This window comes from Staurois parvus, unplaced genomic scaffold (genome assembly GCF_062004578.1).
Source record: "Staurois parvus isolate SC_StPar_1 unplaced genomic scaffold, SC_StPar_1.0 ptg001341l, whole genome shotgun sequence".
Lineage (NCBI taxonomy): Eukaryota > Metazoa > Chordata > Amphibia > Anura > Ranidae > Staurois > Staurois parvus.
The window spans coordinates 45,027-63,050 of record NW_028319137.1 but is presented as its reverse complement, the minus strand read 5'-3'; the positions used below and the strand labels follow the sequence as shown (position 1 = coordinate 63,050).

Sequence of the window (18,024 nt, the reverse complement as noted above, 5' to 3'; positions counted from 1 at the left end):
ACAAACTCGTGCAGACTCCACCTCCACAACATCGCCAAAATCCGCACGTTCCTAACCCCAGAAACCACTAAACAGCTCATCCACTCCCTCATCATATCACGACTGGACTACTGCAACTCCCTCCTCACTGGCCTGCCTCACAACAGGCTATCCCCGCTTCAGTCCATCCTGAATACGGCTGCCAGACTCATTCACCTTTCCAACCGCTCCATCTCCGCCACCCCCCTCTGCCAATCCCTCCACTGGCCTCCACTCAGTGTCCTCCACCCCCCTCTGCCAATCCCTCCACTGGCCTCCACTCAGTGTCCTCCCCCCCTCTGCCAATCCCTCCACTGACCTCCACTCAGTGTCCTCCACCCCCCTCTGCCAATCCCTCCACTGGCCTCCACTCAGTGTCCTCCACCCCCCTCTGCCAATCCCTCCACTGGCCTCCACTCAGTGTCCTCCACCTCTCTCTGCCAATCCCTCCACTGGCCTCCACTCAGTGTCCTCCCCGCCTCTGCCAATCCCTCCACTGGCCTCCACTCAGTGTCCTCCACCTCTCTCTGCCAATCCCTCCACTGGCCTCCACTCAGTGTCCTCCCCGCCTCTGCCAATCCCTCCACTGGCCTCCACTCAGTGTCCTCCCCCCCTCTGCCAATCCCTCCACTGGCCTCCACTCAGTGTCCTCCACCCCCCTCTGCCAATCCCTCCACTGGCTTCCGATTGCCCAACGGATCAAATTCAAAATCCTAACACTGATGTACAAAGCCGTCCACCATACTGCCCCGAACTACATCACTGACCTAATATCCAAGTACCACCCAACACGCACACTCCGCTCCTCACAAGACCTCCTTCTCTCTAGTTCCCTGGTCTCCTCCTCCCATGCCCGCCTCCAGGACTTCTCCAGGGCATCACCCACCCTCTGAAACTCCTTACCCCAATCCATCAGACTATCACCTACTCTCCTCTCCTTTAGGCGCACCCTGAAAACCCATCTCTTCAGGGAAGCCTACCCCACCCCCTGCTAACTTGCCGACCTCCTCCACTCTTCCTACCACCCCATCCCCCACAGCTATCTCCTCCTGTACCACCATCCCCTCCCTCCTAGATTGTAAGCTCCAAGGAGCAGGGCCCTCGATCCCCTCATGTATCGCATTGTATTGTTATTGTACTGTCTCTTGTATTCTATCCCATTATAATGTACAGCGCTGAGCGAACAGTTGGCGCTATATAAATCCTGTATAATAATATATGTGTGTGTGTATATATGTGTGTGTGTGTGTATATATATATTGTTTTACACAATTTCACTGTATACACAGGTTGATGGCATTGTATATGTGCTATTTTTAGCACTTTTGTCGTTTACGCACGTTGAACTTACATATTGGTTTATTTATGATGTAGTCACAGGGGGGAGGAGGGATATAATTGTCGGCCCACATTGGGGCATTGTACTATATGCACATTTGTAGGGTTCCTTTATGTAGCAGGGAGTTCATTTATTTATTTATTCTTTGGTAGAGGCAGCGCAGCAAGTTTTCTGTTTGCACTCAGACATTTGTTCTCCGGTACACATTTGTGATTTTGCCAGCAGCAGCAGCCAGTCTGATTGGTTCTCTGCGCAGGTTATACTCACATAGTTTCCAATTGTCTCACATTGCTTTTTGATGATTTTAAAGAGTAAAATCACATATTCCTGATTCCTGAACCCTCTTTCACTGTTCTAACTTTGTTAGACGTTAACGTTTGAAATTATTTTTCAGATTCTTTGTAGCTAAAGTGCCGCTCACCGATGAGAAAGTCGCCGTCCGAGTTATTTAAACACCTAGAAATGGGAAGAGGAAATATATCAGAAGACTTCAGAGAACGCAGATTGTTCTAGATATCCTGTGACTGTATGATGGGTAAGGAGTGGGAATGTCAGTGACAGGGTAGGGACTAGAGGGCTCAGTGAACCCTCAGAGGTTGAATGGCCTCAGCTGGATGTCCAATACTGTTTGACCATTAGAGTCACAGAGAAGGAAGAAAATAAAATGTATTTCACAACACAGTGCTGGGACAGGGACCGAGTGTAAAGCGAAGGACAGAGAGAGCTGGGACAGGGACCGAGTGTAAAGCGAAGGACAGAGAGAGCTGGGACAGGGACCGAGTGTAAAGCGAAGGACAGAGAGAGCTGGGACAGGGACCGAGTGTAGAGCGAAGGACAGAGAGAGCTGGGACAGGGACAGAGTGTAGAGCGAAGGACAGAGAGAGCTGGGACAGGGACCGAGTGTAAAGCGAAGGACAGAGAGAGCTGGGACAGGGACAGAGTGCAGAGCGAAGGACAGAAAGAGCTGGAACAGGGACCGAGTGTAGAGCGAAGGACAGAGAGAGCAGGGACAGGGACAGAGTGTAGAGCGAAGGACAGAGAGAGCTGGGACAGGGACAGAGTGTAGAGCGAAGGACAGAGAGAGCTGGGACAGGGACAGAGTGTAGAGCGAAGGACAGAGAGAGCAGGGACAGGGACAGAGTGTAGAGCGAAGGACAGAGAGAGCTGGGACAGGGACAGAGTGTAGAGCGAAGGACAGAGAGAGCTGGGACAGGGACAGAGTGTAGAGCGAAGGACAGAGAGAGCAGGGACAGGGACAGAGTGTAGAGCGAAGGACAGAGAGAGCAGGGACAGGGACAGAGTGTAGAGCGAAGGACAGAGAGAGCAGGGACAGAGTGTAGAGCGAAGGACAGAGAGAGCAGGGACAGGGACAGAGTGTAGAGCGAAGGACAGAGAGAGCAGGGACAGGGACAGAGTGTAGAGCGAAGGACAGAGAGAGCTGGGACAGGGACAGAGTGTAGAGCGAAGGACAGAGAGAGCAGGGACAGAGTGTAGAGCGAAGGACAGAGAGAGCTGGGACAGGGACAGAGTGTAGAGCGAAGGACAGAGAGAGCAGGGACAGAGTGTAGAGCGAAGGACAGAGAGAGCAGGGACAGGGACAGAGTGTAGAGCGAAGGACAGAGAGAGCAGGGACAGGGACAGAGTGTAGAGTGAAGGACAGAGAGAGCAGGGACAGGGACAGAGTGTAGAGCGAAGGACAGAGAGAGCTGGGACAGGGACAGAGTGTAGAGCGAAGGACAGAGAGAGCAGGGACAGGGACAGAGTGTAGAGCGAAGGACAGAGAGAGCAGGGACAGGGACAGAGTGTAGAGCGAAGGACAGAGAGAGCAGGGACAGGGACAGAGTGTAGAGCGAAGGACAGAGAGAGCTGGGACAGGGACAGAGTGTAGAGCGAAGGACAGAGAGAGCAGGGACAGAGTGTAGAGCGAAGGACAGAGAGAGCAGGGACAGGGACAGAGTGTAGAGCGAAGGACAGAGAGAGCAGGGACAGGGACAGAGTGTAGAGCGAAGGACAGAGAGAGCAGGGACAGGGACAGAGTGTAGAGCGAAGGACAGAGAGAGCAGGGACAGGGACAGAGTGTAGAGCGAAGGACAGAGAGAGCAGGGACAGAGTGTAGAGCGAAGGACAGAGAGAGCAGGGACAGGGACAGAGTGTAGAGCGAAGGACAGAGAGAGCAGGGACAGAGTGTAGAGCGAAGGACAGAGAGAGCAGGGACAGGGACAGAGTGTAGAGCGAAGGACAGAGAGAGCTGGGACAGGGACAGAGTGTAGAGCGAAGGACAGAGAGAGCTGGGACAGGGACAGAGTGTAGAGCGAAGGACAGAGAGAGCTGGGACAGGGACAGAGTGTAGAGCGAAGGACAGAGAGAGCTGGGACAGGGACAGAGTGTAGAGCGAAGGACAGAGAGAGCTGGGACAGGGACAGAGTGTAGAGCGAAGGACAGAGAGAGCTGGGACAGGGACAGAGTGTAGAGCGAAGGACAGAGAGAGCTGGGACAGGGACAGAGTGAAGAGCGAAGGACAGAGAGAGCTGGGACAGGGACAGAGTGTAGAGCGAAGGACAGAGAGAGCTGGGACAGGGACAGAGTGTAGAGCGAAGGACAGAGAGAGCTGGGACAGGGACAGAGTGTAGAGCGAAGGACAGAGAGAGCTGGGACAGGGACAGGGACAGAGTGTAGAGCGGAGAACAGAGAGAGAAAGCAGGGACAGAGTGTAGAGCGAAGGACAGAGAGAGCTGGGACAGGGACAGAGTGTAGAACGAAGGACAGAGAGAGCTGGGACAGGGACAGAGTGTAGAGCGAAGGACAGAGAGAGCTGGGACAGGGACAGAGTGTAGAGCGAAGGACAGAGAGAGCTGGGACAGGGACAGAGTGTAGAGCGAAGGACAGAGAGAGCTGGGACAGGGACAGAGTGTAGAGCGAAGGACAGAGAGAGCTGGGACAGGGACAGAGTGTAGAGCGAAGGACAGAGAGAGCTGGGACAGGGACAGAGTGTAGAGCGAAGGACAGAGAGAGCTGGGACAGGGACAGAGTGTCCCTGTCCCTGCTCTCTCTGTCCTTCCCTCTACAGAGTGTAGAGCGAAGGACAGAGAGAGCAGGGACAGGGACAGAGTGTAGAGCGAAGGACAGAGAGAGCTGGGACAGGGACAGAGTGTAGAGCGAAGGACAGAGAGAGCAGGGACAGGGACAGAGTGTAGAGCGAAGGACAGAGAGAGCAGGGACAGGGACAGAGTGTAGAGGGAAGGACAGAGAGAGCAGGGACAGGGACAGAGTGTAGAGCGAAGGACAGAGAGAGAGCTGGGACAGGGACAGAGTGTAGAGCGAAGGACAGAGAGAGAGAGCTGGGACAGGGACAGAGTGTAGAACGAAGGACAGAGAGAGCAGGGACAGGGACAGAGTGTAGAGCGAAGGACAGAGAGAGCAGGGACAGGGACAGAGTGTAGAGGGAAGGACAGAGAGAGCAGGGACAGGGACAGAGTGTAGAGCGAAGGACAGAGAGAGAGCTGGGACAGGGACAGAGTGTAGAGCGAAGGACAGAGAGAGAGAGCTGGGACAGGGACAGAGTGTAGAACGAAGGACAGAGAGAGCTGGGACAGGGACAGAGTGTAGAGCGAAGGACAGAGAGAGCTGAGACAGGGACAGAGTGTAGAGCAAAGGACAGAGAGAGCAGGGACAGGGACAGAGTGTAGAGCGAAGGACAGGGACAGAGTGTAGAGCGAAGGACAGAGAGAGCAGGGACAGGGACAGAGTGTAGAGCGAAGGACAGAGAGAGCAGGGACAGGGACAGAGTGTAGAGCGAAGGACAGAGAGAGCAGGGACAGGGACAGAGTGTAGAGTGAAGGACAGAGAGAGAGAGCAGGGACAGGGACAGAGTGTAGAGTGAAGAACAGAGAGAGAGAGCAGGGACAGGGACAGCATAGAGAGCAGATAGAGGGCAGGGACTGGGACAGGATAGAGGGCAGGGACAGGGACAGAGGGCAGGGACTGGACAGAGGGCAGGGACTGGACAGAGGGCAGGGACTGGACAGAGGGCAGGGACAGGATAGAGAGCAGGGACTGGACAGAGGGCAGGGACTGGACAGAGGTGGGATAGAAGGCGGGGGCAGGGACAGGATAGAGGGCAGGGACAGGATAGAGGGCAGGGGCAGGATAAAGGGCAGGGACAGGATAGAGGGCAGGGGCAGGAACAGGGAGAGGGACAGGATAAAGGGCAGGAGCAGGATGGAGAGCAGGGGCAGGATAGAGAGCAGGGGCAGGATGGAGGGCAGGGACAGGATAGAGAGGAGGAGGAGGGACAGGATAGAGAGCAGGGACAGGATAGAGAGGAGGAGGAGGGACGGGACAGAGGGCAGGGACGGGATAGGATAGAGGGCAGGGGGAGGGACAGGATATAGGGCAGACAGATGGACAGAATAGAAAGCAGCAACAGGATAAAGGACAGGGACAGGATAGAGGACAGGGACTGGACAGAGAGCAGGGACAGGACAGAGGGCAGGGAGAGGATAGACAACTGGGGCAGGGACAGGATAGAGGGCAGGGACAATGACATAAAAGAGGGCAGGGAGTGGGATAGGAGAGAGCACAGACACAGGAAAATGATAGAGAGCAGGGACATGTACAAAATAGAAAGCAGACACAGGAACAAGAAAGAGAGCAGAGGAAGAATAAAGAGCAGGGCAGGATAGAGAGCAGGGACAGGGGCAGGATAGAGAGCAGGGACGGGGCAGAATAGAGAGCAGGGACAGGGGCAGGATAGAGAGCAGGGACAGGGGCAGGATAGAGAGCAGGGACAGTATGAAGATACACGTTGCACATGGTGCTATATTAGAGGGTAGAGTGTGAGTTCAGGGAAAAAGTACAGAAAGTCCATATTACCCTCATACCTGTCAATCATGGAGGTGTTGCACGTGTAAATATGGATGGCAATTCCATTGCGTGACTTTACATCACCGGCTCCACAGATTGTGCGCAAACCCTGCCAAGGCATAGACGGCACAGGTCATTACTTCTTACTTATCAACTAAATTTACATAGGAGTTAAATGCCATTTTGTCAGATTTGAAAGTAAACAGATTGTCAACATAAATATTATCAGCAAACACAGTTCATGAGCTGGGTGGGGGTTTGATTCTTTTGTTACAAAAAAAAATACTTACATCCACAAAGTCCTGCTTCTTCTCCTCTATTATGAATGATTTCCACCTCAACTGCAGAGGAACACAAACTAGTTAATAGGGGAATTTAGAATGTATAATTATATATACTATATAGCCTAATGTTTGGGTACACCTGACCATCATACCTATATGAGCTTGTAGGTCATCCCACCAGAACACCATACCTATATGAGCTTGTAGGTCATCCTACCAGAACATCATACCTATATGAGCTCGTAGGTCATCCTACCTGAACATCATACCTATATGAGCTCGTAGGTCATCCTACCTGAACATCATACCTATATGAGCTCGTAGGTCATCCTACCTGAACATCATACCTATATGAGCTCGTAGGTCATCCCACCAGAACATCATACCTATATGAGCTCGTAGGTCATCCTACCTGAACATCATACCTATATGAGCTCGTAGGTCATCCTACCTGAACATCATACCTATATGAGCTCGTAGGTCATCCCACCAGAACATCATACCTATATGAGCTTGTAGGTCATTCCACCTGACCATCATACCTATATGAGCTTGTAGGTCATTTCACCTCACCATCATACCTATATGAGCTTGTAGGTCATCCCACCTAAACATCATACCTATATGAGCTTGTAGGTCGTCCCACCTGAACATCATACCTATATGAGCTTGTAGGTCATCCCACCTGAACATCATACCTATATGAGCTTGTAGGTCGTCCCACCTGAACATCATACCTATATGAGCTCGTAGATCATCCCACCTGAACATCATACCTATATGAGCTCGTAGGTCATCCCACCAGAACACCATACCTATATGAGCTTGTAGGTCATCCCACCTGAACATCATACCTATATGAGCTCGTAGGTCATCCCACCAGAACATCATACCTATATGAGCTCGTAGGTCATCCCACCAGAACATCATACCTATATGAGCTCGTAGGTCATCCCACCTAAACATCATACCTATATGAGCTCGTAGGTCGTCCCACCTGAACATCATACCTATATGAGCTTGTAGGTCGTCCCACCTGAACATCATACCTATATGAGCTTGTAGGTCGTCCCACCTGAACATCATACCTATATGAGCTCGTAGATCATCCCACCTGAACATCATACCTATATGAGCTCGTAGTTCATCCCACCAGAACACCATACCTATATGAGCTTGTAGGTCATCCCACCTGAACATCATACCTATATGAGCTTGTAGGTCATCCCACCTGAACATCATACCTATATGAGCTTGTAGGTCATCCCACCAGAACATCATACCTATATGAGCTTGTAGGTCGTCCCACCAGAACATCATACCTATATGAGCTTGTAGGTCGTCCCACCAGAACACCATACCTATATGAGCTTGTAGGTCGTCCCACCTGAGCATCATACCCATATGAGGTTGTAGGTCATCCCACCAGAACATCATGCCTATATGAGTTTGTAGGTCATCCCACTTGACCATAACACCTATAGGAGCTTGTAGGTCATCCCACTTGACCATAACACCTATAGGAGCTTTTAGGACATAATACACCTATATGAGCTTGTAGAACATCCCACCTGACCATCATACCTATATGGACTTGTTGGACATCCCACCTGAACATCATACTTATTTGAACATGTAGGACATCCCACCTGATCATCACTCCTATATGAGCTTGTAGAACATCCTTCTTGATTATCACACATTTATGAACTTGTAGGACATCCCACTTGACTATCACACCCAAGTGACCTTGTAGGACATCCCATTCCAAAACCATGGGCATTAATATGAGGTTGCCCCCTCCGTTGTGGCTATAACAGCCTTCATTCATCTGGAAGGCTTCCCACAAGATTTTGTAGTGTGTCTGCAGGAATTTGTACCCATTGTAGGGTCAGGTCCTGATGATGAGAAGACCTGACTCAGCATTCCCATTTATCACAAAAGTATTCAGTAGGGTTGAGGTCAGGGCTTTGTACAGGACACTCAAGTTCCTCCATACCAAACAGGTCAAACCATGTCTTTATGGAGTCAATTTTGTACACAGGGGCACAGTCATTCTGAAACAAAAAAGGTCCTTCACCATCAAAAGGTTGATAGCGAACAATTGCCTAAAATGTCTTTGTGTGCTGCAGTACCCTTCGCAGGAGACACCTGGAGTTGTTTGGCGAAGGGTCCACATAATTTTGGCCATATGTATCTCTGGTGTAAAGATAAAAAAAAGGATGTGCATGGGTGGATAGCACTGGCAGGCAGTCTTGAATATTTAATTAGACACCAGATTGTGATACTGACTATCAGCGCCCTATGTTGGCATCTAAGCGCCCTTGACCCCCTCCCACCCATTGGCCATGTTGCCATAGCGAATAGCCTGTGTGGCTAGTGAACAGATATGGCCATGGTCAATAGGGAATGTCCGTTTCACACACTGATAGGTTTGTTGGCGTTTTTTTACTTCACCCATTTATAATGACCGATCCATCACCCAATGTAAAATATCGATCTTTTTCCCACAGTACCTGATTGGGATCCGGTTCCACTTCATCCCAGTTATGAGTCAGGTTACTCTGCTTGTACGGCTGAAATGGTTTGTGGCGGACAGAAGGTAAAATACGATACAGCCAGCTGCCAACAGTGAAGGACAAGACATCATTATCAAGTCAGAGAAGAAAGGTCTTCAGGATATTCTAGTGTCCTACTGGAGGTACATAGTACTAGATCTCCATTGGATCAGTGAACCAGAGAGTTCCCAGGTTCCCTGCACACCTGCTGTGCCCAATATGAGGGGTTCCCACCATCCCTGTGCTGAGTTCCCAGGTCTGTACACCCGCTGTGCCCATTATGAGGGGTTCCCACCATCCCTATACGGAGTTCCCAGGTCTGCACACCTACTGTGCCCATTATGAGGGGTTCCCACCATCCCCGTGCGGAGTTCCCAGGTCTGTACACCTGCTGTGTCCATTATGAGAAACTCCCACCATCCCTGCACCAATTTCCTGGTCTACATACCTACTGTGTCGATTATGATGGGTTCCCACCATCCCTGTGCTGAGTTTCCAGGTCTGAACACCTGCTGTGCCCAATATGAGGGGTCCCACCATCCCTGTGCTGAGTTCCCAGATCTGCACACCTACTGTGCCCATTATGAGGGGTTCCCACCATCTCTGTTCTGAGTTCCCAGGTCTGTACACCCACTGTGCCCATTATGAGAGGTTCCCACCATCCCTATGCTGAGTTCTCAGGTCTGCACACCTACTGTGACCATTATGAGGGGTTCCCACCATCTCTGTTCTGAGTTCCCAGGTCTGTGCACCCGCTATGCCCATTATGAGGGGTTCCCACCATCTCGGTTCTGAGTTCCCAGGTCTGTACACCCGCTGTGCCCATTATGAGGGATTCCCACCATCCTTGTGTTGAGTTCCCAGGTCTGCACACCTACTGTGACCATTATGAGGGGTTCCCACCATCCCTGTGCTGAGTTCCCAGGTCTGTACACCCGCTGTGCCCATTATGAGGGGTTCCAACCATCCCTGTGCTGAGTTCCCGGGTCTGTACACCCGCTGTGCCCATTATGAGGGGTTCCCACCATCCCTGTGCTGAGTTCCCGGGTCTGTACACCCGCTGTGCCCATTATGAGGGGTTCCCACCATCCCTGTGCTGAGTTCCCAAGTCTCTTTACGTTATGAAGGATATAACAGGAAGAGTTGGAACATACAAAGTCTGAGCTAGAAAACAACCAGCCAAGATACAACAGAAGCCCAGCCCAGAACAGTCCTCCTACAACTGACTGACATCATTTTTAGGTGGACTGTCCCTTGAAGGAAGCAATGCAAGAAGAAGTGGTTTTGTGCCAAGGGTGGTAACCAATAGCAAACGACTCCAATTACGTTGAACCGGAACTCCGGCACCCTTTGCATCTGGTGTCAGGAAGGGGATCCAATCCTTCCTCTCACTATCCAGAGATGGAAAGAAAACTCATGTTGGGAGCAGGGGCGGACTGACCAGTTGGAAACTCGGGGTCAGTAGGGGGCCCCATGAGATGCCCCTGGTACCTTTTTCATAGGCTTTTTGAGTTTGGGCAAGGACACAGGGGCCCCATGATCCCCTATTGCCCGGGGGCCCCATGAGTTGTCAGTCTGCCCCTGGTTGGGAGTTCTACATTTAGGAAAAAAACCCAGAATGGCCCACTGAAGTGTTTCGTTGAAGAATACTTTCCAGCACAGCTGAAGAATATATATGCAAAGATGAAAAAAATGAATGAGTCGATACATTGTTAATTGTCATCAAATATTGGTGTGATTAAAAAAAGAATTCAGCATTAATCTGTGATGGGAGATGGTTAGAAATCTCTGTTATTACAGCTTCTTTACAAATCAATGCTCCCACTGCCATAACTGGGGTCTACAAAGGGCCACACGAGAAGTATCAAAGGGCCACATGTGACCCTCCTGCCACATACTGGGCCCCGGGGGGGATTAGACGATACAGCTGGCATCTCAGGTTGTCATAGATCGGATCCTGGGCACAAATCACAGAATGAACACAGAACATCAGAGGGTACCTTCTCTTATTGGAGCTCCTGGGACAGGTGAAGGCCGAGCCGGAGAGCTGCTCTGCGTACAGACCGTGCGGACAAACCTGAGGATTATTCTGTAACAGACAATAGAAACAGGGATCCTCCCACACACTGACAGATTTACATTGAACAGTGTGTGACTGTGGGGGAGGGGACATTAGAGTGTAAGCTCTTCTGGTACAGAGATTGATGTGACTGTGGGGGAGGGGACATTAGAGTGTAAGCTCTTCTGGTACAGAGACAGATGTGACTGTGGGGGAGGGGACATTAGAGTGTAAGCTCCTCTGGTGCAGAGACAGATGTGACTGTGGGGGAGGGGACATTAGTGTGTAAGCTCCTCTGATACAGAGATCGATGTGACTGTGGGGGAGGGGACATTAGAGTGTAAGCTCCTCTGATACAGAGACTGATGTGACTGTGGAGGAGGGGACATTAGAGTGTAAGCTCCTCTGGTACGGAGACTGATGTGACTGTGGGGGAGGGGACATTAGAGTGTAAGCTCCTCTGGTACGGAGACTGATGTGACTGTGGAGGAGGGGACATTAGAGTGTAAGCTCCTCTGGTACAGAGATCGATGTGACTGTGGGGGAGGGGACATTAGAGTGTAAGCTCCTCTGGTACAGAGACTGATGTGACTGTGGGGGAGGGGACATTAGCATGTAAGCTCCTCTGGACATGTGACTGGCTCAGTGATCTCTGTACAGCGCTGTGGTATATGTCAGAGCTATATTATTGTATCATATTAAATTTAAATAAAAATAATATTAATAAAACCAGCAGAGAATAGTGGAATCTGGTTGGTGACTGAGAGTGAAGCACACACATTATGGTGGAAGTTTATTTCTCCCTATTGAAGAATTTGTGATGCCACCCAATAACCTCTTCTACAGGATGTCACTAAAGTCTGGACACAGGAAATATCACTATATGTGTACATATAGGGTCCGGGGAGAGCGGATATAGTGAATGCGGGGTCCGGGGAGAGCGGATATAGTGAATGCGGGGTCCGGGGAGAGGGGATATAGTGAATGCGGGGTCCGGGGAGAGCGGATATAGTGAATGCGGGGTTCGGGGTTCGGGGATATAGTGAATGCGGGGTATAGGGAGAGCGGATATAGTGAATGCGGGGTATGGGGAGAGCGGATATAGTGAATGCGGGGTCCGGGGAGAGCGGATATAGTGAATGCGGGGTATGGGGAGAGCAGATATAGTGAATGCGGGGTCCGGGGAGAGCGGATATAGTGAATGCGGGGTCCGGGGAGAGCGGATATAGTGAATGCGGGGTCCGGGGAGAGGGGATATAGTGAATGCGGGGTCCGGGGAGAGGGGATATAGTGAATGCGGGGTCCGGGGAGAGCGGATATAGTGAATGCGGGGTTCGGGGTTCGGGGATATAGTGAATGCGGGGTATAGGGAGAGCGGATATAGTGAATGCGGGGTATGGGGAGAGCGGATATAGTGAATGCGGGGTCCGGGGAGAGCGGATATAGTGAATGCGGGGTATGGGGAGAGCAGATATAGTGAATGCGGGGTCCGGGGAGAGCGGATATAGTGAATGCGGGGTCCAGGGAGAGCGGATATAGTGAATGCGGGGTCCGGGGAGAGCGGATATAGTGAATGCGGGGTCCGGGGAGAGCAGATATAGTGAATGCGGGGTCCGGGGAGACCGGATATAGTGAATGCGGGGTCCGGGGAGAGCGGATACAGTGAATGCGGGGTCCGGGGAGAGCGGATATAGTGAATGCGGGGTCCGGGGAGAGCGGCTATAGTGAATGCGGAGTCCATGGAGACCAGATATAGTGAATGCGGGGTCCGGGGAGAGCAGATATAGTGAATGCGGGGTCCGGGGAGAGCAGATATAGTGAATGCGGGGTCCGGGGAGAGCGGATATAGTGAATGCGGGGTCCGGGGAGAGCAGATATAGTGAATGCGGGGTCCGGGGAGAGCGGATATAGTGAATGCGGGGTCCGGGGAGACCAGAAATAGTGAATGCGGGGTCCGGGGGGAGCGGATATAGTGAATGCGGGGTCCGGGGAGAGCGGATATAGTGAATGCGGGGTCCGGGGGAACGGATATAGTGAATGCGGGGTCCGGGGGAACGGATATAGTGAATGCGGGGTCCGGGGAGAGCGGATATAGTGAATGCGGGGTCCGGGGAGAGCAGATATAGTGAATGCGGGGTCCCCTTGACTTTTTTTAGGTATGCTAAAGGAGTAGTCAGTGAAAATCACAGATGTGAATCACCTGAAGGAACGCATCATGAACGAATGTACTCAAATTGCCGGAAATGGGGAGTTACTGCATCGGGTTCATGTGAATCTTGCAAAGCATATGGAACTTTGCCTCAAAAATGGAGGAAATCCCATTGAAGATGTTATTGATTAATATTCCAATGACATAAAACGATGATAAATGTATTGACAATCTGCATTTGGCCGACATGTCCTGACTTCAGGGACACCCTGTATAATAACTGTGGACTCACCTGTCCCTCAGGTAAGGCACCTGGGCAGCGAGGATCCTCCGAGGCAAACTCATTGCCGAATCCAGACATATACTGGGAACAGAGAGGGACAGAGGTGTCAGCATACAAACTGATGATACATTGTATGTTACATTGTTACTTATCATACAATATAATGTACACGTTTGTTTTCTTCTTGTACTGTGTAGATCTGAGCAGTTTGCCATACATTATACAATTTTCTCGAGATTTTTGGTTTAGATTTACCAAAAACCATATAATATGAGGTCAAACCTAACAACACTTTCGGTTGTATCCAATCAGGCCGGCTCTTGCACTACATAGTTGAAGGTAAATCTAAAGGAAATTAGGCAGAAATTGGACAGAAAATTGTATAGTGTATGGCCAGCCTGAGTTGCACTCAGGGGAGGTTTACATGAAGGACATGGCACCCTTATCGAGAAAGGCTGAGTTAGACAAATACGTAAAGTAAATGATCACTAAAATCTCGTAAGCTCTAACATATTAGTGTCATTTCAAAAGTCTTTTTCAATCTGCAGCCTTCATTAACACAAACTCCAATGAGCCTGACAGGCACTTGTTATTCTGACTGTGGAACCTAAGGGGTGCAAAAAGACTGTTTGATCCTGTCTTCTCTGATCCTCCCCTTCTTCTACTATCCCCAATCCATCTGCTGATAGAAGAGAGACTTGGGGGCAAGCTGCACATGCTCAATTTGGTGTCTATTGCTAGAGAGTTTTTTTTTTCTTGGGAGGGTGCATGTGATCAGCAAAGGGCCAATCAGCAGTGTCCAGCCATGGGGTCAGGGGTTATGCAGCCTCATAGGACAGTCAGAGCAGAATAAAAACTCCTCCTACAAGCTTTAACCAGTGCTCTGCTGGACACTGATAGAAGTCACAAGATTGCTGAATAACAGGCACTTCTCGTAATGGGGTGACAACTGTCTCGCAATTTTCTCTCCTACGTTGTCACCTCTCACAATGCTTCTGGTGGTGACCACAAGTGACTATAGGGACACGCATCGATCAGACATGGTCCACTGTTGTCACTATCCAGAAGCTGGTTCAAGGCTATGATGTACTGCTGACCAGGGGCAGACTGACCATTCGAGCACTCGGGCACTGCTCCATGAGATGCCCCTGGAACTTTTTTATAGGCTTTTTTGAGTGTGGGCAAGGACACAGGGGCCCCATGATCCCCTATTGCCCAGGGGGCCCCATGAGTTGTCAGTCCACCCCTGCTGCTGACATTGCATGTGTATGTAGACAGGAAGTGGTTGAAAGAGGCTAGGAGCAATCAACAGCACTGAGATGGTAAAATGATGAAAAAAGGTGAAAAATTTATAGGGGAAAACCTTTAAAAATTTTAAGAGCACAGAGCAAACAAAATATCCTCCAGTTACGGTTTACTTCTACATGAACCCACTTCAAGTCAGGCAGGATCTGTCAGATTGAAAAGAATAGACTTTGCAGTCTCTAATGACATGCAACACCCACAGTGAGCGTACCCCTGAAGACATGCATGCGCACGAAACGCGTCGGGTAGAGCAGCACTTGCTGACATCACGCCGCCATTGCCGAAGGTTGGAACGGTGGTCATCTTGCTATTCCTCATAGGAGAGGGTCCACCTGCGTTTTGTGCCCTTGGCTGAGCAGCCCTTGCAGAGACTTCATTGCTTTTACCTGTACCCACATGAGATGTGCTTACATGCCGTTTACCAGTAGATGTCTGGTGAGTGTACATCTGACAGAGGTGGTGGATTCCCTACTGGATCACTTCACAATATTTCACCGGGATTGCCGTACTTATATCCTTACGGACAATTTATAGCTCTTACTCCACTGATATTTTATGAACTTTATATATTCTCACTTTTATGCTGCACTTTACTGTTTCACATTTATTGAACATTTTTTATATTTGATTTTTATATGCTGCACTTGACTGTTCCGCTGAAATTTTTTTTTCTATTGTCACTATATGTACTGTATATATGGATAGGCCTGGTCCTCCAGTATAGAATATGGATAGTACTGGTCCTCCAGTACAGAAGATGGATAGACCTGGTCCTCCAGTATAGAAGAAGGATAGGACTGGTCCTCCAGTACAGAAGATGGAAAGGACTGGTCCACCAGTACAGAAGAAGGATATACCTGGTCCTCCAGTACAGAAGAAGGATAGGACTGGTCCTCCAGTACAGAAGATGGAAAGGACTGGTCCTCCAGTACAGAAGATGGATAGGATTGGTCCTCCAGTATAGAAGATGGATAGGACTGGTCCTCCAGTATAGAAGAAGGATACCACTGGTCCTTCAGTATAGAAGAAGGATACTACTGGACCTCCAGTATAGAAGAAGGATACTACTGGTCCTCCAGCATAGAAGATGGATAGTACTGGTCCTCCAGTATAGAAGAAGGATAGTACTGGTCCTCCAGTACAGAAGATGGATAGTACTGGTCCTCCAGTACAGAAGATGGATAGTACTGGTCCTCCTGTACAGAAGATAGATAGTACTGGTCCTCCAGTACAGAAGATGGATAGTACTGGTCCTCCAGTACAGAAGATGGATAATACTGGTCCTCCTAAATAGAAGATGGATAGTACTGGTCCTCCAGTATAGAAGATGGATAGTACTGGTCCTCCTGTACAGAAGATGGATAGTACTGGTCCTCCTATATAGAAGATGGATAGTACTGGTCCTCCTGTACAGAAGATGGATAGTACTGGTCCTCCAGTACAGAAGATGGATAATACTGGTCCTCCAGTATAGAAGATGGATAGGACTGGTCCTCCAGTACAGAAGATGGATAGGACTGGTCCTCCAGTACAGAAGATGGATAGTATTGGTCCTCCAGTATAGAAGAAGGATACTACTGGTCCTCCAGTATAGAATATGGATAGTACTGGTCCTCCAGTAGAGAAGAAAGATACTACTGGTCATCCAGTATAGAAGATGGATAGTACAGATCATCAGATAGTACTGGTCCTCCAGTATAGAAGATGGATAGGACTGGTCCTCCAGTATAGAAGATGGATAGAACTGGTCCTCCAGTACAGAAGATGGAAAGTACTGGTCCTCCAGTATAGAAGAAGGATACTACTTGTCCTCCAGTATAGAATATGGATAGTACTGGTCCTCCAGTAGAGAAGAAGGATACTACTGATCATCCAGTATAGAAGATGGATAGTACTGGTCCTCCAGTATAGAAAATGGATAGTACTGGTCCTCCAGTATAGAAGATGGATAGTACTGGTCCTCCAGCATTGAAGATGGATAGGACTGTCCTCCAGCATAGAAGATGGATAGGACTGGTCCTCCTGCTGGTGGATGTGGGTGGAATTTCTAGGGGGTAGACAGAGTCGTATTGATCGGTCCTGTATACGGCTGCAAACGCACCATCACTCGCTGTCTGCCAGATAAAGATGCTGAGTCAGAATGTGTCAGATTCCGGATGCATCTGGGATGCATTTCAGAGACTGCATCATCAACCAGAGGGGGACGGGGGCCATGAATACTTATCTTCATTGATGCACAGCAATAAAAATGATTATATTTCATAATATGGTGCAAAGATCAATGATGTACAGGAGACCCTAGCAACCAATCACAGTACTAATTGATATTTACTTTTTTTTGTGTAAGGGGTACAGGATCAAGTGGTAGCAGCAGTAAATCATGCATGAGACAGGGACACCCAGGAACAGTCTGAGTAGGTTTGTCCTGGAAGTAAACAAACATAGTTCGATGCAGAAAGACTTTGTAGAGCAAGTGCGTAGTATATCACATTTTTAGTGTTTTGTCAGTACTCAGTCTTTTCACCCAGCAGAAAATTACCACAGTAGAGATAGAGCCCTGAGTGTTAGTCAGATCACATATAGAAAGGAGAGAAAGAGTCCTGATCATCAGCCAGATCACACACACTATATTGCCAAAAGTGTTTGCCCCACCCTCCAACTCATGTGATTCAGGTGTTCCAATCCCCTCCATATCATGTGATTCAGGTGTTCCAATCCCCTCCATGGACACAGGTGTATACAATCAAGCCCCTAGGCATGCAGACGGCTTCTACAAACATTGGTGAAAGAATGGGTCGCTCTCAGGAGCTCAGTGACTCCAAGCGTGGTCCCGTGATAGGTGGCCACCTGGGCAATAAGTCCATCCGTGACATTTCCTGGCTACTAAATATTCCACGCTCAACTGTTAGTGGGATTATAACAAAGTGGAAGCCACTGGGAACAACAGCCACTCAGCCACCAAGTGGTAGGCCACGTCACATGACAGGGCGGGGTCAGCGCATGCTGAAGCGCACAGTGCGCAGAAGTCGCCAACTGTCTGCAGAGTCAATAGCTAAAGACCTCCAAACTTGGTGTGGCCTTCAGATGAGCCCAACAACAGTGCGTAGAGAGCTTCATGGAATGGGTTTCCATGGCCGAGCAGCTGCATCCAAGCCTTACATCACCA

General features: G+C 49.8%; 1 protein-coding gene across 1 annotated transcript in view; it reads right to left on the bottom strand.

Moving 5' to 3' along the window:
* LOC149436797 (homogentisate 1,2-dioxygenase-like) overlaps positions 1-18,024 on the bottom strand; it is a 68,394-nt gene that overhangs the window by 23,688 nt on the left and 26,682 nt on the right. The window contains exons 2-7 of the mRNA XM_089661450.1: positions 13,563-13,634; positions 11,063-11,151; positions 9,021-9,126; positions 6,511-6,561; positions 6,238-6,329; positions 1,779-1,813 (exon numbers count right to left, since the gene is read on the bottom strand). Of these exons, the coding sequence (XP_089517576.1) occupies positions 1,779-1,813; positions 6,238-6,329; positions 6,511-6,561; positions 9,021-9,126; positions 11,063-11,151; positions 13,563-13,634 (445 nt within the window). The remainder of the gene's footprint in view (positions 1-1,778; positions 1,814-6,237; positions 6,330-6,510; positions 6,562-9,020; positions 9,127-11,062; positions 11,152-13,562; positions 13,635-18,024) is intronic.